The sequence below is a fragment of the Crotalus tigris genome, unplaced genomic scaffold (assembly GCF_016545835.1).
Source record: "Crotalus tigris isolate CLP2741 ecotype Arizona unplaced genomic scaffold, ASM1654583v1 scf7180000017775.1145084777:2100578, whole genome shotgun sequence".
NCBI lineage: Eukaryota > Metazoa > Chordata > Lepidosauria > Squamata > Viperidae > Crotalus > Crotalus tigris.
In genome coordinates, this window is record NW_024096626.1 from 50,975 (window position 1) to 71,776 (window position 20,802).

A 20,802-nucleotide genomic window follows, 5' to 3' on the forward strand; every position below is an offset into this window, starting at 1 on the left:
GTACATCAGAATAATGTGCATTACTTCCTTAATTTATTTTCTTGAAGTACTTATTATTGTTTTTATTAAGTTATCACACACACACACACACACACACACACACACACACGCAAAATTCTGTTTTCCAATTAACTTTGTCTTATGACTGTTTCTTTGCATGGGCAGTAATCATCCCATACACTGAAACAACTAGAAACCAAAGCATCATCACCAGATCCCCCAAGAAGTTTCTACCCTAAGCATATTGTCAGCTCTGGGACTTATCAACTGAAGACCCCAAACCTCAGTAATCATTCCACATGGGGAACCACAATAAGATGTATTGTTAGATCTTAAGCAGATAACCACATAGACTTCTTGAATTCCCTGTTCTATTTATTTTTGCGTCTTCTGACCTAATCAACTCTCACATCCATGGAACAAAGTGAGAAGAATGTTCCCATTCCCAGCCATTCCCCCCCCCCCACTAAACATTAATTTCGTACAAGACATGATTGTATCTGGGAATGACTTGGGGAGACAGGGCAGACAGCCATAGCTAAGGGAATGGTCAGACTAGACTTGGCAGTTCAGCGCACAAAAGGAATATGTATGTGGCTAACCTTTCAGAAGAGAACCTCTCTACTTTCCTGGGCTGTGAAGGCAATGGGGAAGAAATGTATTTTCAGATTTGCAAGATTCTGTATAAAAAATATTCAGATTTATAAGTTTCTGTACAATAAAGTAGAATTAGTCTATCTGGTCCTGCTTCTGACATAACAGAACATATTCTACTCACTATCTTTCAACCACTATTTGCACAAATTAAATTACTAAATAGAGTTGATTTATTTATTCTTAAATAAGTAGAGGATGTACCAGCTTTTGTTAACATACAGATTCATTGAAACATATTTTATCTAAACATTTGCAAGAATTTCTTGTGTACTTCTAAAAATGTACTTAGAACAAGGGTTCCCAACCGGGTGTACTTGCACCCCCTGGGGGTGCAGGATGATATTCCAGGGGGTGCGAAAACTTGGGTTTTCAAAACTATAGTGTATATGCGTAATTCGTTGCCATTATTTCAAACTTTTGTGAGGGGTGCAAGAATATATCAAAAGCATTCTAGGGGTACGGGGTATAGAAAAGGTTGGAAGCCATTGACTTAGAATATGTCAAACAAATTTTGAAAGGAGAAGAAACAAGAAATCTACTCTTCATATTGATTCCCTGGCAGTTGTCATCCTACCCACAATCAGTGTTCCCATCTTCAATAAGTACTTTCTGAAGTCTTTTTCAATATCATCAGAGTTTGACATACTAAAGATGAATAAATTGACTACCAAGGTACTATGGAGTCTTAGGACACTAAACCATATTTATTAATTAGCATAAACCTTATACTAAACCATCCTTACTTGCTTTTTTACAGCATTATGTTACCCAATCTTTGGACTCTGGGCAACATTCACAGTAAAAAGAAACATTTTAAAAACAAAGATAAGTGTAAGGAAAACTATGCCCAAAAGTCCCATTGAAAAGAATGGTTTAAGTGCTGTCTGCAAAGGATAGGGGTCACATGGGCATCCAGAGGCAGCAAGTTCCAGGTTTAGAGGACTGCCAAAGAAAATGTATACCTAACACAGCAAGCAAGATAGTGCCATGACTGGACAGCCATTTGTCAGAAATGGTATAAGGTTTCCTGCCTGAGCAGGGGGTTGGACTAGATAACTCCAAGGTCCCTTCCAACTTTACTACTACTACTACTACTACTACTACTACTACTACTACTACTACTATTAAAGTATTATCACTCTAGTAGGTTTTTTCCATTGGCTGATTCAGATCCACCAACAGTTATAGAATGTGATTGGGTCACTTTGGGCTACTTGCCATCTTTCAGTCTAGTTTATCTAATCTATTTATCTTCGTTGGTGGATAAACGTGGAAGGGGAGAGTTACATATGCTGCCTTAAGAGGTGGAAAGAGAGCACATAAATCCAATTAATTATTGGTGTCATGATCTGCACATGGGTATATAATAAAGAAGTATGGAATATAAATATTTTGGCTTTTAGTTTCCTTCAGCCGAGCAAGTATGACTGGAATTGGAGTGCACTAAACTTTCAGATATATTCACTGATATTGCTGTTAAGAAAATTCCTTACCCGAAGTATCTTCCATTTATTTTGCTTGCTTTGTTTGAATTTGGGGGGGAAGTACTCTACTTTGCAGCCATGGGACACATGCCACAATAACTGACTTCTTAAGCAAACTGTGAGCAACACATCCTGTTTGTTCTTTTCTGGCTTAATCAACTATTTCTCTGCCTAAAAGCTGAGCTTCAAGGGTGCCTTCTCTTCTTTCATGATCATTGGAAAGAGAGCTCAGTCCTTCTATAGCAGCTTTGACAATTTGGGGTGGGGAGCAAAGATTCCTATAAAGCGAAAGTCTTTTTAAAAAGGCAATTGAAAATTTACAAAATAATAGCAAGCTTCAGGTTTTTAAGATACGAAGAAAAATGTCATTACTCATTTCTGCATCAGATGGCAGTCTTAGATGGAGTGTGGGAAGCTCTGCAAAATATATAAATGATTGCATCAGTCACTTTAGAATTTGATGGAGATAAGAGCATAATAATTAATAATTAAATGGTGCATTCTATAAATCATGTTCTAATGTGTGAGTTTGATATATTGATACATAATGCTAATACTATTGTATTACTTAATGTAGGTCAAGTAATTTATACGGTAATTCAGTGGTAATGTAGTAAAAATGAGGAGTTATCATATAAGTATATAAAAAAAAGCCTGGGCACTCAACTTCAAAACTGTGAATATATTTACAGAAATGAACATATAATGCTATGCTTTATACAATGAGATTTTCTTCATTTCCAACATATATGAACAGACCTCATTGCTGTAATCCTTGGATTAATGAGCACATTACTTATATGACATTCTGTAGTGATTCTCAGCTTTGAACATGGAGAAGATTCTTGAAGATATCATGTACAGTCAGAAAAATAAACAAATGGAATGTAGAAAAATCAAATCAGAATGTTCCTTTAGAACACGACTGAGCAGGTTCAAATTATCTTATTTTAGACTCAGCTTCCTTAAGAAGTCCATAATGCTTGCAAAAGTTGAAACACAGACTATAATGGAGAAATATGGATTAAAACTAAGTAACAGTGATGTAGGGCTAAAATTAAAATTCTGATGGATCTATGAAATTACTATGAAATTTGAACAGGCTGTTCACAACGTGTCATGAAACAAATTGTACAAAAATTAGCTGGTACAGACCTAAGCTTTCATGCTCCAAGCAGGAAAAGAAAAAAGCTGTCTTGGCAACAGATGATCCTCATTAGTATATAAGCAAAGCATTCACCTTTATATATATTGCGTGCATACACATCTTCATCATCTTCTATTGGTGAATATCCTGATCCTACAACACAAAAGAGAAAAAACAATGCAGCAAGAAGGAAAATATAATGCATTTAAAATGCATCAGTTAAGTTCCCGCAAAGATAAGCAAAGGAAGATTTAGCATGTAACAAACACCATACAGCCAGGCAAATTGCAAAAGCTTTCATGTATAGCAAAATCTGTTTATAGTGAAACACATAAAATTATTGATTTATGACATCAAAATTGATAATTGAACTGGTTCCCAATTTTAAATCAGGAAAGGCTAAAATTCATCCAGCTGCAATCTTACATCACAAATCAATTTTGTTTAAGGCTTCACTATAAGACAGTTCAACAATACAAAGATACATCAGCCATCCTAACAACTGCAGAGATGTCATGCAGATGTAACTATCATTCTACATTCATCTATATGTATGATAAGACTTAGTTATGAAGCTAAAGTGATGATACACCTAAAGCTATTCCAGCCAATCAAAGCATTAACAGTACAAAAGAAATAATATATAAATTACTTACCTGAATGGAACTTAAACACAGGATATATTGCCATACCTCATTAAACCTTTACTATTTTAATATAGGTACCCAGTACAAGGTAATGGAATCTGAGATTTCACTTTGTGTCTTCATCTGTTAAAATAATTCCTTCCATTATTTGTCAAGTGCAGTCATAGTTCCCATGCCCACTATTCAAGATCTACATCCTTGATAGATTAGTCCAGACAAATAAATCCCTAACAACAGATCTGTGCTATCCATTTTAAAAGATGTAATCCCTTGCTTGACAAGGATGAATAGCCTGGTTATAAGTAGTCTTTTCGTTGACAAATATGGATGTGGAGAATCTATTGCGCAATAACTTGTTTTTAAGAGTTACTGCAAAAAAGACTTAGGTTCAAGATTATCAGCTAATTCCATCATAGGGATATGCAAAACTTTCCAGCTTCCAACTGCTGATCTGCTTAATTCAAGTTAGACCAGCATATAGTACATATACCAATAGCTTCATTTTGAATAATACAGATTAATTTTGCAAGATCCAATTTGGATCGGTCACAAATTATTTTTATTCTTGAAAGCAATTACGCTGCTTTATATATTGTCATTGGATTGCCTTTTTTTAACCGAAGGAACAGAATCACTTATGTTGTTATTGTCTAGACTAGATGGGTTGGTACAGGAGTTGAATATAAACAGAAGAGCATGAGTTCATATGACCCAACCTGAAAAGTTAGTGCTGTTTTATATGTGCATGCATGTGTGTTATTAATGTTATTTATGCTATTTAGGTAATATAAATACAAGGAATATTATTATCATTGCTTTGTTCGCTTATTGCTTTAGTTGATTTGCTCAGTATGCTTTCTTGTTGATGAGTTTTAAGATGTACTGAAAAATGTAAAAATAAGACATTCAAATATATCGAACGTACCTACATCAACAAACTATGTGTTTGTAGTCTTATACTGTTGTTTTAATCTTAAGGTTACTTTTCCAATTAAGAAGAACCATCAATGTTTCTCTGCCTTTTGGTTTGTTTTCATTTGATGACACTGCCAATCGATTTGTAGGCATGTACATGTACCTATATGTCAGCTAAAATAAGTGCATGGCATATCTGTAACATGATTTTGCAAAGCAGATGAAGTGGCAGTGCCTACCTACCTCCCCCACACCAAAAACACAATCAAGCAATTTCTTAATGGTTAAATAAATGAAAAACTCAATGAAATAGAACACAAGAGAATAGAGCTGGAAGGGACCTTGGAGGTCTTCTAGTCCAGGCCACTGCTCAAGTAGGAGGACCTACACCATCTCAGACAAGTGACTGTCCACCTGTTCTTAAAAATCTCCAGTGATGGAGCGCCCATGATTTCTGAAGGCAAGCTGTTCCACTGGTTAATTGTCCTCACTGTCAGGAAGTTTCTCCTTAATTCCAGGTTACTTCTCTCTTTGATCAGTTTCCAACCATTGTTTCTTGTCCTGCCCTCTGGTGCTTTGGAGAATAACTTGGCCCCCTCTTCTTTGTGGCAGCCCCTCAAATACTGGAATACTGATATCATGTTGCCCCTGTTTCTTCTTTTCTTTAGACTAGCCAAACCCAAATCCTGTGGCTGTTCTTCGTATGTTTTAGTCTCCAGGCCTTTAATCAGTTTCTCTTCTCTGCATTTTTTCCAAACACTCAACTTATTTTTTGTGATATGGTGACCAAAATTGGCAGCAGTATTCCAGGTGTGGTCTTACTAGGGTTTTATAAATCAGTACTAACACTTTGCATGATCTTGATTCTATGCCTCTGTTTATACAAGGATTGTATTAGCTTTTTTGGCTGCTGCTGCACACTGCTGGCTCATAGTCAAGTGATCGTCCACTAGGACTCCAAGGTCCCTCTCACAGTTAATGTTTTAAAGCCAGGTCTCACCCAATCTGTACTTGTACCTTTGATTTTTCCTGCCAAAATGTAAAACTTTGCTTTTCTCCACACTGAAACTCATTTTGTTGGATAGGGCCCATTGTTCAAGTTTGTCAAGATCTTTTTGGATCCTGAGTTCGTCTTCTGGAGTGTTGGCTACTCCTGCCAGTTTGGTGTCATCTGCAAATTTGATGAGTTCCCCTTCAATTCCCTCATCTAAGTCATTGATGAAAATATTGAAGAGTACTGGGCCTAAGACGGAATCTTGTGGTATCCACTGCTTACTTCTCTCCAGGTGGATGTAATGCCATTGAGGACTACTCGTTAAGTATGGTTTGCCAGCCAGCTCAGATCTATCTGGTGGTGATGTTGTCTATTCCACCTTTTTCTACCTTATCATGAAATAAGATTGGTTTGGCATGATCTGTTTTTAACAAACCTGTGATGGCTACTAGTTATAACTTTGTTTGCTTCTAGTTGTTTGCAGATCTACTTTTTGATTATCTTTTCTAGGATCTTCCAGGTATCGATGTTAAACTGATTGATCTGTAGTTTTCTGGGTCTGTTTTTTTCCCTTTCTTGAAGATGGGAACCACATCAGCCCTTTTCCAATTCTCAGGTACTTCCCCGTTGTTCCAGGATTTATGAAAGATGTGGTGCAATGGTTCTGGGATAACATCTGCTAGCCAGCTCCTTCAGAAATCTGTGATGTAATCTGTCGGGTCCCAGTGATTTATATTCGTCAAGGTCAGATAAGTGTTCTTTCACCATTTTCTTATTTTAATTTTTCTTTCTAGTTTGTCTTTTGCAGTGATTTTTTTGTATGTTGGGCTGTAGTTTCTTTTTGTGTGAAGACTGATGCAAAGTATGAGTTAAGCAGCTCTGCTTTCTCCCTGTTGCCTGTTATTTCTTTGCCATCTTCTTTCTTTAGTGGACCTACAGTTTCTTTGACTTTTTTCCTGTTGTTAATATGTTGGAAGAAACTTTTTTTATTATCCTTGATTTCTGTTGCAAGTCTTTGTTTCTTCTGAGCCCTTGCTTTCCTGACTTCATCTGTGCATGTTCTGGCTGTCTGCTGATAATTGGCCTTATAGTTATATGCCCCTCTTTCCATTTTTTGTATTTGTCCTTTTTGTCATTCAGTTTGTCAGAGAGATCTTTGTGTAGCCATGTTGTGCTGGTATTGTGCTGATCTGGGCCTCTATGATTGCTTTTTTCAGAGTTTCCCTCGCTTCTTGGGTTGCTTTCCCCTTTAGGATTTTCATCCATGGAATTTTTCCTAGGTTCTCTCTGAGTTTGTTAAAGTCAGCTCTTTTGAAGTTTAAGACGCTGGTTGGATTGTTTTCTATTGCTAGTGTTTGCATTATATTAAATTTCAGTATGACGTGGTCACTTTCACCCAAGGTTCCGGCAACTTCAATTTCTTCTATCACTTCTTCTCTATTAGTAAGAATGTATTTATTTATTTATTTATTTAATTAAATTAAATTATAGCTTTATATCTAGTTCCCTCCTCCACCTTTTAGGTGACAAAGTTGTCGGCTAGATTGGTTAGGAATCTGTTTTTTTTTATTGAAAAGTTTTATAAAAGTTACAATATACACCCCAAAACCCACCCACCCTTAACCCCCCCTCTCCCTCCCCCACTTCCCAGAGCTGAGTACAGGGTAACAAATATAATAATCATACTCTAATTAACATTAACCAATTATGTAAATAACCAAGTCCGTAATGTGCTTTAACTCCCCTTTAACATAAAAATAAACAAATTAAAAATAAACATAATATAAACAAGTTAATATGTTAGGAATCTGTTTAATCTCCCGCTCACTGCAGAGTTTGTCTCCCAGTTGATATCTGGATAGTTGAAGTGTCCCATTACTACTGCTTCCTACATATATTTGTTAACTGGTTGCCAAAGAATTCATCTGTTTCTTCTATTGACCCATATACATTCTGGAGAGATTTTATCTTTGATCATGTCCATTTCTGTAGATATGTAGCGTTCTCTTACATATAGTTCAACTCCACTTCCTCTTTGAACAATTTGTATCCACCCACCAGTCCATTCCATTCATGGGCTTTGTCCCACCAGGTTTCTGTAATGCCATCTATGTCATACCCACTCTTGTGTACTATTGCTTCTAGTTTGCCCTGTTTGTTCCCCAAGCTTTGAACATTGGTATATAAGCATTTAAAACTATTATGCCTGTCCATGGGTATGTTTTCTGTGTCTCCTGATTGTTGTTTGAGTTTTTCTTTTTTTCTCATCACTGTCTACCTCATTGTTTGATTTGTTTTCTTGGGATTTATGATTGATTTTGGGTTCTAAAGATTCTAAAGATTGGTCACCCTTCCCCATCAATTTTAGTTTAAAGCCTTCCTGATGAGTTGGGCCAGTGTTTTTCTGAGTACATTTTCCCCTGTTTTGTGAGGTGCAGCCCATCCCTTACTAAGAGTCCTTCACATAGGAAATGCAGCCCATGATCCAGGAAACCAAAGTTTTCTTGATGACACTAACCCTTTAGCCCAGTGGTTCTCAACCTGTGGGTCGGGACCCCATTTGGGGTCGAACAACCATTTCACGGGGGTCGCCAAACAACGCAGTCTGCCATTTTTTTTCACTTTTCCTTAGCTGTGCTACTCCCTTTTATTCTATTGGCTTTTGAAAGCCAATAGAATAGACTCTCTTGAATAGAGTCCAATTCTATTGGTTTTCAAAAGCCAATAGGAATTGTCCAGGCTGTCTCTGCCCTGCTGAGCCCACCAAAAGCCCCTGTCTGCAAACGGTGCTGCAAGTTGTCTGCAGCGAAGGCAAACTTTCTGGAAGCTTCCACGCCTCCCTGCTGAGCAACTACTAAAAATGTAAGTAAAAAAGGGCCAGGGGTGGGAGGTGGGAGGCCAGCGGGCGCAGGGAGGGTTGCTGGTGCGCGTGGGGCCCAGCGGGTGCCTTACCTCCCTTGGGCTGGGCCAGCTGGTGGCCCAGCCGGTGGTCGGCCTGCTCCGTCTCTGCCTCATGCCAGCTACGCCTCGGCCGGTGCAGGGGGCGGCACCATGCATGTGCGGCGCTCCCGGGCAGGGAAAGTTCTCGACTTACGACTGGTTGGATAGTCCTTGACTTACGACCGGTTTAGTCCTCGACTTACGACTGGTTGTTTAGTCCTCAACTTACAACTGGTTGGGGGTCGCGGCCTTAAAAAGGTTGAGAACCACTGCTTTAGCTAATGGTTTATTTCTAAAATTCCTTTTTCCCCTCGATGGGTGTTGGCCTTGTTAAAATACTGTCTCAGTGCCTCGATATTATTAAAATTATTAATGTAAAGATTTTGTTGTTGAAGTGAAAGCCCCTAGGTTTTGGAGGATTTTAAAAACCTTCCCTTCCATAAGTACTTCTGCAAACTAGGAGTTGGGAGTAGTACATAAGTAGTAATAGTAGTAGTAGGGAATAGTAATAAGTATATTGGGTAATATAATGTACTATTTTATATATTCTAAAATAACTATATTATATATAGTTGTTATTTATATTATAAAATACAAATTACATACTTGCAAAATATATACAAAAATACATATAATTGTATGCATATTATAAATATACATAATATATATACAATATAATTGTACAATTGTATATTATATTCTGTAATAATATATTGTAAATACATAATATATGTGTTATAAATACATATTGTACAATTTATATTTATTGGGTAATATATAGTAATAGATACATAGGGAGAAGTAATAGAAATAGTAGCATGGAGTAATATAGTAGTACGGAGTAGGAAGACTACTAGTTCACCTATTCTTGTGGCCTGGCGGAGCAGCGGAATAAGAAAAGAAAAGCCTTATTCAAATTCCAGTTGCTTCTTATGGCTGGCTTAATAGAAAATTGAAAATGAGCTGTTCTTTTAAAAAAAGCCGAAATCTTTGCCATTTCCGCCAAATAAGACACTTTAAGAAACCATTCCTGCATTGTAGGCAAAGATTCCTTCTTCCAGTATTGTCCTACTAACAGCCTTGCGGCTGTAATCAAATTTAACATCAATGTAACCTCCTTTGTATCACAATCAGTAACTATACCTAACAAGAATAGTTGTGGAGTAAATTTTACCCTCCTTCTAAAAATTCTCTGAATATTCCACCATACCTTAATCCAGAAGGCTTTTATCTCTCTACACGACCACCAAATATGATAATAGGTGGCATCCAAACAACCACATCTCCAACATTGAGGCTGTAGGTCAGGGTACATGAAAGACATTTTTTGTGGATCAAGGTGCCATCTATAAAACATTTTATAAAAATTCTCCCTTAAATTCTGTGCTTGTGTAAATTTGACATTTCTCACCCAAATAATTTCCCAGGTATCCAGTGGAACTGGTTCACCAAAATTTTGCGCCCATCTAATCATACAGTCTTTAATTAATTCCGTTTCTGAGTCCAATTCAACTAGAACCCCATAAATTCTCTTAATATGAGTTTGTTTTTGATCCTTCACTTGCCTAATAAAATTTCCATCTTCTCTGAGAAAACCCACCTTACAATCCACCTTCCATCTATCTACTAATTGCCTGTATTGAAACCAAGAATAAATAATATTTTCTTGTGCTAACTCTTCCCGTGATTATAACTGCCAATTTTGTCCATCCCAACTAAGTAGGTGTCTATAAGACACCATATCCATTTTAACACCTCTTTTTATTCCTTCTATCGCATGCCAAGGTATAGCCCATAATGGTACTTTAAAATCACTTTTATAATATTTTCTCCAAATCCTAAGTAAGGAAATTCTTAAAATGTGAGATTTGAAAGCCCAATCCACTTTTTTTGTTAAATATTAAATAGGCATGCCACCCAAAAAGTAAGTCCCATCCCTCTACATGGAGTACCTCAAGATTTGTCAAATTTACCCAGTCACTAATTGATGTTAAAACCACCGCATCATAATATAATTTCAAATTCGGTACCTTTAATCCACCTCTCTCACGGAAGTCTTGCATGATTTTAAACTTAACCCTTGGCTTTTTCCCTGCCCAGATGAATTTATTAACGCCTTTCTGCCATTCACTTAAATTAATCTCATTCTTCAAAATCGGTAACATTTGGAACAAAAAAAGAAACTTGGGTAAAATATTCATTTTTATCACTGCAATTCTTCCCATGAGAGATAATTGCAACTTCTCCCAATTCTTTAAGTCTTTCTGTACACTAGCCCACAATCTTTCATAGTTATTTTTAAATAATTTTGCATTGGAAACAGATAACATCACCCCCAAATATTTTACCTTGTTGACAATTTCAAAACCCGTCAAATTAACCAAAGTCTGCTTCTCCTGAATGGTCATATTTTTAGGTAAAATTTTAGTCTTATTAATATTAATCTTAAAACCCGAAACCAAACCATAATAATGAATCAACTGTAGTAACTTTACTACAGAATAAGTAGGTTGCGACAAAGTAACCACCAAGTCATCCGCAAAAGCTCTTAACTTGTATTCTTTTTTGTTAACTTCTATTCCTTTAATTTCCTGCGACTCTCGAATTTTGATCAACAGTATTTCCAGTGTTAAGACAAACAACAACGGTGATAATGGACATCCCTGCCTGGTACCTTTCTCTATTGTAAAAACCTCTGACAAACCTCCATTAACAATAAGTTGTGCCGTTTGTTTTTGATAGATTACCGTAAGAGCTTGTAATATCTTTTCACCAAAGTTCATCTCTTCAATTACTCTTAACATAAAATGCCAATTCAGTTGATCAAAGGCTTTTTCAGCATCTAAAAATATCAGCCCTGCGGAGACTTGGTTGTTCTTGTCTAAATATTCTAATAAATTAATAATTTGTCTGACATTATTTTTCATATACCTGCCAGTTATAAACCCAGATTGGTCTTTATGCACAAGATAAGGCACAACCCTCATAAGCCTATTTACTAGAATTTTAACAAATATCTTATAATCAACATTTAAAAGAGATATAGGTCTATAATTCTTTGGTAAGGTAAGAACTTGATCCTCCTTTGGAATCAGAGATATAAAAGCACTACGCCATGAGGGAGGAATCTCTGAGCCCTGTAAGATATCATTGAAAAGATCACCTAATGGTTGAATCATCTCCTCCATTAAAACTTTATAATAAACAGCTGTCAGCCCATCCGTACCCGGTGCTTTCCTTGACCTCAATTGTTTAATTGCTATCGCAAATTCTTCTTTAGTAATTAAGCCATTAATTTCATGTTTCTGATCCTCTGTCAATTTAGGGAAACTAGCCTCACTTAAGTATTTATTTATATCTAAAATTTGCACATTAGTAGATTTATATAATTTTTGATAATAATCTAAAAGGATTTCTTGATCAATTCCTTCTGAAAAACTAGTTTACCCTTATAATTTATTTTATCTATTATTCTCTGTCTCTGTTTCTTTCTTAATTGATAAGCCAACCATCTCCCTGGTTTATTGGCATTACAAAAAGTATTTTGTTTCATAAACAATAAGTTAGTTGCAGCTTGATCCGCCAGCAACATATTAAATTGTGTTCTTAACAACTTTATAGATTCTTTAATACCTTCATCTGAAGGATTTAGTAATAGTAATAGTAGTAAAGTTGGAAGGGACCTTGGAGGTCATCTAGTCCAACCCCCTGCTCGGGCAGGAAACCCTACGCTATTTCGGACAAATGGCTGTCCAGTCTCTTCTTAAAAACTTCCAGTGTTGGAGCATTTACTGCTTCTGGAGGCAAGCTGTTCCACTGATTAATTGTTCTCACTGTCAGGAAGTTTCTCCTTAGGTCTAGGTTGCTTCTCTCCTTGATTAGTTTCCACCCGTTGCTTCTTGTCCTGCCTTCAGGTGCTTTGGAAAATAGCTTAATTCCCTCTTCTTTATGGCAGCCCTGAGATATTGGAATACTGCTATCATGTCCCCCCTTGTCCTTCTCTTCGTTAAACTAGACATACCCAATTCTAGCAACCGTTCCTTATATGTTTTAGCCTCCAGTCCCCTAATCATCTTTGTTGCTCTTCTCTGTACTCTTTCTAGAGTCTCAACATCTTTTTTACATCGTGGTGACCAAACTGGATGCAGTATTCCAAGTGTGGCCTTACCAAGGCATTGAAGAGTGGTATTAATACTTCACGTGATCTTGATTCTATCCCTCTGTTAATGCAGCCTAGCACTGTGTTGGCCTTTTTTGCAGCTGCAGCACACTGCTGGCTCATATTTAGGTGATTGTCTACTAGGACTCCGAGGTCCCTCTCACAGTTACTACTATTGAGCATGGTGCCACCTATGCTGTACTTGTGCATTTGGTTTTTCTTGCCTAAATGTAGAACCTTGCTTTTTTTCACCATTGAATTTCATTTTGTTAGTTAGTGCCCAGTGTTCAAGTCTGTCCAGATCCTTCTGTATCTGAAGCCTGTCTTCTGGAGTGTTGGCTATTCCTGCCAGCTTGGTGTCATCTGCAAATTTGATGAGTTCCCCATCTATCCCTTCATCCAAATCGTTGATGAAGATGTTGAAGAGAACTGGGCCCAGAACAGAGCCCTGGGGCACCCCACTACACACTTCCCTCCATATAGATGCAGTTCCATTGAGAACCACTCGCTGAGTACGGCCGGTCAGCCAGCTACGGATCCATCTGGTGGTGGTTCTGTCTACCCCACATTTTTCTATCTTGTCAAGTAGTAGGTTGTTATCTACTTTATCAAATGCCTTACTGAAGTCCAAGTAAATTATGTCCACAGCATTCCTCTGATCCACTAATTTTGTCACTTGGTCAAAGAATGCAATAAGATTTGTCCGGCATGATCTATTTTTGACAAACCCATGTTGGCTTTTAGTAATGACTTTGTTTGCCTCTAGGTGTTCGTTGATTCGTTGTTTGATTATCTTTTCCATGATCTTCCCAGGTATTGATGTCAGGCTGATAGGTCTGTAATTTCCTGGATCCATTTTTTTTCCTTTTTTGAGGATGGGAACTACATCAGCTCTTTTCCAGTCCTCTGGTAGTTCCCCTGTGTTCCAGGATCTTTGAAAAATATAGTTCAGTGGCTCCGATATCACATCTGCTAGGTCCTTGAGAACTCTGGGGTGTAATCCATCTGGTCCTGGCGATTTGAACTCATCTAGGCTGTACAGGTGCTCACTAACCATTTTCTTGCCTATCTTAACTTGTGTTTCTGTTTTGTTTTTTATGGCACTATTTTTGATAGGTTTGTCTGTTTTTTCCCTTTGTGTAAAGACAGATGCAAAAATGAGTTAAATAGTTCTGCTTTCTCCCTGTTGCTTGTCACCTTCTTGCCACTTCCACCCACTAATGGACCAATCATTTCCTTCACTTTTTTCTTTAAAATCAAAGAGTTTTCTTTTAATTTAATTTCATCTTCCAATTCTTTACGTTTCTGAATCTGCTTTTGTTTGTGAAAGTTATTCATTTTTATCAAGATCCCACGCATAAATGCTTTACCTGCATCCCATACCATTGACATTGAAGTCCCCTTATACATATTTAAAGCAAAATAATCCTTTAAACACTCCTTTAACTTTTGAACATTCTTTTCTTGTCTAAATAAATTTTCATTCTCTCCTCCTTTTCTTGAATCAGCTCCATCCAAACTGGGCTATGATCCGTCAACGATCTAGGAAAAATCTTTACATTCTTTACTCTATTATATAAGTCCATTGTGATCAAAAAGAAGTCAATTCTTGAAAAGGATTGGTGTCTATCTGAAAAAAAAGTGAAGTCTCTCTCCTCTTGATTACATTCCCGCCAATAGTCCCTTAATTCCCAATCCTCCTTCATGTCAAAGAAAGCTTTGGGTAATTTTGCCTGTTTAAAAAGAGGAGAAGAACCTTTCTTATCCCTTTGTATGTCTAAGACACCATTCCAATCACCCATTAGTACAACGGATCTATAGTCCAGCAAAGTTATTTTTTGATGTAACAATCTGTAAAATTGTTCCTGTTGCTGATTTGGTGCATATAGTCCCACTATAAGTATTTTCTTACCATATAAACCAAGTTCAATCATCACATATCTTCCTTGGGGATCTGATTCTACCAAAGAAGCTGGTAGATTTTGCTTCACATAAATAACCACTCCCCCCTTTTTCCCAGGAGCAGAAGATACAAAATGAGATCCCAGACGGGCGTTGACTAAATACTTCCGGTCTTTAAGTAGAATATGAGTTTCCTGTAAGCAAATAACATCATTGTTATGTTGCTTTAAATAGTAAAAAATTTTCCTTCTTTTCTGTGGGGAATTCAACCCGTTAACATTCCAGGTCAGGAACTTTGCCATCTCCCTTGGCCAGGAGCCTGGAGAAGACTCCCTGGAGATCTGCCATTGCTGCATCTGTTACAGAACTCTTGGGTCTTGCTCCTCCCACCGGCAATGAAGCACTTTCGGAAGAAGATTCTTTAGCCTCTCTCTTGCGTTGCTCCTTCTCCTTACGTCTATATGCTGCACGGGTCATCCTCTGCTCTTTAACCTCCGTTTGACGTTGCCATTCAGCTTGCAGCATCCCAGTGGAAACCAGACCTAATGCTTCGGATTGCTGTTCCAGCTCTTTGCCACTCAAAGGTTTCTGAATAGATGAAGCTGAGCCTGCACCCAGGACCGTATTGTAGAACTCTTTAGCTTTATCAACCGTTTTCAACCTGTAACGCATCCCCGCATGGCTCAGAACAATACCCGTCGGGATCTCCCATCTAAATGGCATCAATCTAGCTTTAAGCTCATTGGCTAGGAAAGCAAAATCTTTCCTATTTCTTAAAATTTTAGATGGGATTTCCTTTAAAATGGTGATATCTTGGGCAGCAATCTGGAACCTCTTATTATAAAAAGCTTGTATAATTTCATTGCGCAGAGACTTCTTTGTAAAATAAATCACAACATCTCTAGGCAAATTCTTCTGCTTCGCGATCCAAGAATTAACTCTATAAATTTTTTCGACTTCTCTGTGTAATTCTCCTTTATCCATATTCATAGCAACAGCTAAATCAGTAAGCACCATCTCCATCAGGTCTTGATTCATGTCTTCCTTAAGACCTCTGATCCTCAGGGCATATTCCATTTCTCTGTACTGAGACATAAGGATATCTTCTTGTGAAATCTCCATCTTCCTTTCCATATCTTGAAATTTATCCTCAAAGGAGTCAACTTTATCTGCCACTTCTTCCACTCTTGAATCCAGCTTCACCACCACCGTAGCCAAGCCTGATACAGCTGCAACTATATCTTGCCGCAAAATGGTATTATTATCTTCTAATGAGACCTTTATCCCACTTAACTCTTCTTTGATTTCAGATTTAATCTGTGTAACAAGTTGCTTCATTTCATCTCTGATTTGGGATACAGCATCAACCACTATACCTTTAATCTCTTGTGCTGACAGGCCTGGCAAAGGAGGAGAGGGTGGTGACTGGGTCGGTGGTATATGTTTAGGTTGTTGTTGTGGTTGTTGTGCAGTTAGAGTTATAGGAGAGGAAACCACCTTAGATGTTGTAAAAGGCGGCTGTCTCTTTGAAGCCATTTTATAAAATACAGTTCTCTCTTCCCTTTCCCCCCCCCCTGAAAAAGGGGAGGAAGGGAACAAAATTTTAAAAAAAGGCAAAAATACTATAGTTCTTAAAAGTCCAAAAAGGAAAAAAGAAAAAATCAAAAGACAAATCCAAAACCAGGAACAAAGAGATCAGCAACAGTCATTTAAGTCCAGTACTTTAAGAGCAAAGAGACAAAGGAAAAAAAAAAAAACTCCGACACTTTCAAAACGCCATCTTATTTTCTCTCTCCAAGCCAGCAAAAAAGAACAAAGGAAAGATAGCCAAAACTAACTAAAAAAAGAAATAAAGCAGTAAACTAAAAAAAAAAAAATCCTTTAAACCGCTCTGTCCGCTTCAAAAGTTACTCACCAAGACGCTATAATCGCGGAGATAGAGGCGGCGGTTTCTTTTGCTTCCAAGGAAGCAAAAACAGCTGGGAGGCGGAGATCAGCAGGAGCTCCGAGGGAACACTCCTTCCACCCCCTCTAGGAATAAATCCAGAGGGGGTTCAGGGGTTCTACCTCTACTCCTGCGTTCTCTACCCCTTCCCTTTGCCCGGGAAGGGGATTCTGAACCGCGGGCCAGCTGATACGCGCTACGCTCCGCGGTTCTGACACCTTCCCAGCTGGACGGCTAATAAGTAGCCGCCATCGCCGTCACCCGTACCGGAAGCTCTCTAGTTCACCTATTCTTGTGGCCTGGCGGAGCAGCGGAATAAGAAAAGAAAAGCCTTATTCAAATTCCATTTGCTTCTTATGGCTGGCTTAATAGAAAATTGAAAATGAGCTGAACAGCTCCTATCTGCTTGCAGGTTTCTCAACAGACAAATCAGTAGATTCTCTAAGAGAAGCATGTGTGGACATAGCATGATATTATGTATCTAAATTTAATACATAAACATCCTTTTTTAGCTTAGAAGTGAGATCGCTGTCTTTTCACTTATTATTCTTAACTATTCCTAAAATGGACAGTAATGAGGGAAACCAAACTACTAAAATCTGCAATAAAATCGAGATAAAATTGATATGTGTTAATGAGCGTGTGATTTTCAATAATGGCTTGATGTACAGGTGAGAATTATTTTCTAATCAAGACGACATAGCTGCTGTTCAATGGTATTGGGCCATTTAAAAGCACAGACATGTGCCATTTTATGGTATTAATGCACCTTCCTTTTTCTACTCTCATAGCATGTCAAGGCTTACTCTACAAAATTCAAATCACTGGGCCTGGGAATTGAGTGATTAGCAACAACATATAAAGCAGCAGCACAGGTATAATCTATATAAAGCTGGGCACACCTTTGCAAATTATTTGACTCCAATATTTCTTAACTTGTTTAACCACCACAAGCACATGAAGAAACACTGAAATGCATCATGCACATTAAACTAGAATTAACATTGCAACTGCATCAGTGAGTTAATTTATTAACAAATCCACATTATTTTTCAGATTTGCATGGAAGTCTGTTTTCATGAAGAATAGGCATGCTAATATAAATTCCAGAGCATTTTTTTGAATCGTTCCCAAAGTATGAACAATCCTAACAACCACACTGCCCTCATTCAGGGAAAGTATAATTACCATGAAAGTATTCTTAACAACCTATCCCTATTAGTCTTTGATTCCTCAAATTAAGCTGTATACCTTGTAACAGTACTATATCTATTTATATATATTTTAATATATAGTAATATAATTTATGGTTAATGTCTATATCTACCTATGAGGACTTCTGAATACCTATGATACATTCACATGCACTTTTGTTGCAAGAAAAATGCACATACATAGAACAAAACTATACAACAGGACACAATACATTGTCCTTATTTCCATTTTTAGTAATTCATAAGGTTGGGTTCATCAGCAGGGCATACTTTTTTTAGACACTATTAAGCAAAACACATTTCACGTCAACACAACTAGCCTGAAAGCATTTTTTATGGTGAATAAAGCAATCCTTTTAAGCTTTGTGGTATGCAAAGGTAGTCTGGAAAGGCACGGAATTTGCCCTGCTCCTGAAGCATTCACAAGAAATAATGTCTACATCTGCCTTTGTGTCTCTGCAAAATCTCAGGACTGTTTCACATATTGTAGGCTTCCTCCAGAATGTCCCTCATAGAAATGGAAGAGCTGATCCATGGGCCATCTGCTTGCAATTAGGTACCAAAGTGATGGATTCTATTTTTATTTTTTTAATGCATTTATTTTTAAAAAAAAACATGTGCTCAAAACTTTAATCCACTTAATTCATGGCATACAAAGCAACCAGAAGAAATCTAACCACAGATGCTCAGCCTCCAAGCCATATGCTAAAAGTTATTTGCAGTTCATGCAGGTGTAATTTTTTATGTGAAGAAAAGAAGAAAGGAATTCATCTTGAGGAAAATTCCTGCAGGCTGCAAATAAGTCATATGCCATGTCAGAATAGTCTTCAGAAACTCATTCTTTCTGTGACATATTTTAATTTGCATTCAATAGATTTCCTTGATAATGGGAGATTTTATAATAATTATAATAAAGTTGGAAGGGATCTTGGAGGTCATCTAGTCCAACCCCCTGCTCAGGCAGGAAACCCTATACCATTTCAGACAAATGGCTGCCCAGTCTCTTCTTTAAAAACTTCCAGTGTTGGAGCATTCACAGCTTCTGGAGGCAGGCTGTTCCACTGATTAATTGTTCTAACTGTCAGAAAATTTATCCTTAGTTCTAGGTTGCTTCTCTCCTGATTAGTTACCATCCATTGCTTCTTGTCCTGCCTTCAGGTGCTTTGGAGAATAGCTTGACTCCCTCTTCTTTGTGGCAACCCCTGAGATATTGGAACACTGCTATCATGTCACCCCTCGTCCTTCTCTTCATTAAACTAGACATAGCCAATTCCAGCAACCGTTTGTTATATGTTTTAGTCCAGTCCCCTAATCGTCTTTGTTGATTAATGATTAACGATCATTCCAGCCGACCAGTAATTCTTCTTGTTGTGTTCTGAGCCTGCTGAAGCATTCAGCAGGCTCAAAAACGTTGCAAATGGTCCCAGGCAGACCAAAAGCTGCCCGGGACCAGACTGGCTGTCGACAGCCTTGTGTGCATGCGCAAGGTGCAAAAACAGCCAGCTTCTTATTGGGTGACACTGTCCAGGTTCAGGACTCTATAAAAGGCCTGCGTGCCTTTTACTGCTTGCTTGGTTGTAGGAGAAGAGTAATAAAATGCTTGTTGTTTCATCATGTGTCTTCGTCAATTGCCAATGAATGGAAAACACAACAGTGGTGACGAAGGTGGGATCCCTGCAAGCAAAAGGAACAAATAAGACTCACCAAGAAAGTTGAAGACGGAAGACGGCATCCTGCATTTGCGACTAAGCCTGCCAGTACAGCATCGCTGGAGGTGAGCTCGGCAAAAGGACCCTTTCCCCCCAAAATTTATTAGCTTACAGAGGAGGCAATTAGCGAAGGCCGTAAAAGTTTACTATGTCAAAAATTGGGTCGCTTGACTGACTTTGATGTCTCCCACCCAGAGAGATGGAATTCATATGCAGCAAGGGTGGAGAACTACTTTAGAATAAATCAAATCAGGGAAGATGGCCTGAAGGCGGCAACACTTTTGTGTGCCTGTGGCCAGGAAGCTTTTGACATTGCGGAAAATCTGGTGGCCCCTTCACTTCTGGAGTCAGTAACATATGCTGACTTGAAGAAGATGTTGAAGGAACATTTCCAGCCTAAATTGTCTGTCATAGCTTGGAGGCATGCATTCGAGCAGAGAGACCAGAGGCCGGGTGAATCTGCTACAGATTTTATTGCTGCCTTAAGACAAGCGGCCAGGCCTTGTGAGTTCAAGGACCTGGAAGAGAGGCTGCGAGATCATTTCGTGTGTGGCCTACGAAGTAGAGAACTGCAACAGAAGATCTTTGTGAAAGAAGAGGTGTCGTTCCAAGAGAGGTTGCAGCTGAGGAAGCAGCAGGCGGCACTGTGAAGGCTTTGTGGCTCGCCAGGAATCCTCCAGCCACCATGACCGTCCATCAAGAGGACGCTTGAGAAGATTCAGAAGCGGATCCTGAAGAGGAGGTAGACAGACTTCACCAGTCAGCAGAAAGAAGGCTGAAGGGGTGTCCAGACAAGGCCCCAGCATCTCTTCAGTGCTTCAGGTGCAGAGGACGCCACAAGCGAGCTGACTGCAGATTCCACTCCACCATTTGCTGGGCATGTGGCAGGCAAGGTCACATTGCCTCCATCTGTTTGGGTCGCCAGAAGGTCCAACCTCAGGAAGAATTGCTTCAGAAAGGTACCAGGGTCCCCAGCCAACACAGGGTGGGTTTCTGCGCGTCACGCAGGAGTATTTTGAGGACAGAGACACACAAGCCCCTTAAGAAAAAACTTCGCATTGACGTGAAGTTGCAGGGGGTTCCCTTATC

General features: G+C 38.4%; 1 protein-coding gene across 3 annotated transcripts in view; it reads right to left on the reverse strand.

Annotated features, from left to right (window-relative positions):
- The window catches only part of SRPX (sushi repeat containing protein X-linked), a 55,227-nt gene that overhangs the window by 19,583 nt on the left and 14,842 nt on the right, over window positions 1-20,802 (reverse strand). The window contains exons 2-3 of one of the 3 annotated variants that reach the window (XM_039342146.1): window positions 3,382-3,441; window positions 2,514-2,558 (exon numbers count right to left, since the gene is read on the reverse strand). The exons of 1 other annotated variant lie outside the window; for it this stretch is intronic. In XM_039342146.1, coding sequence (XP_039198080.1) covers window positions 2,514-2,558; window positions 3,382-3,441 — 105 coding nt within the window. The remainder of the gene's footprint in view (window positions 1-2,513; window positions 2,559-3,381; window positions 3,442-20,802) is intronic. One more of the 3 variants, XM_039342144.1, reaches the window with a different exon arrangement.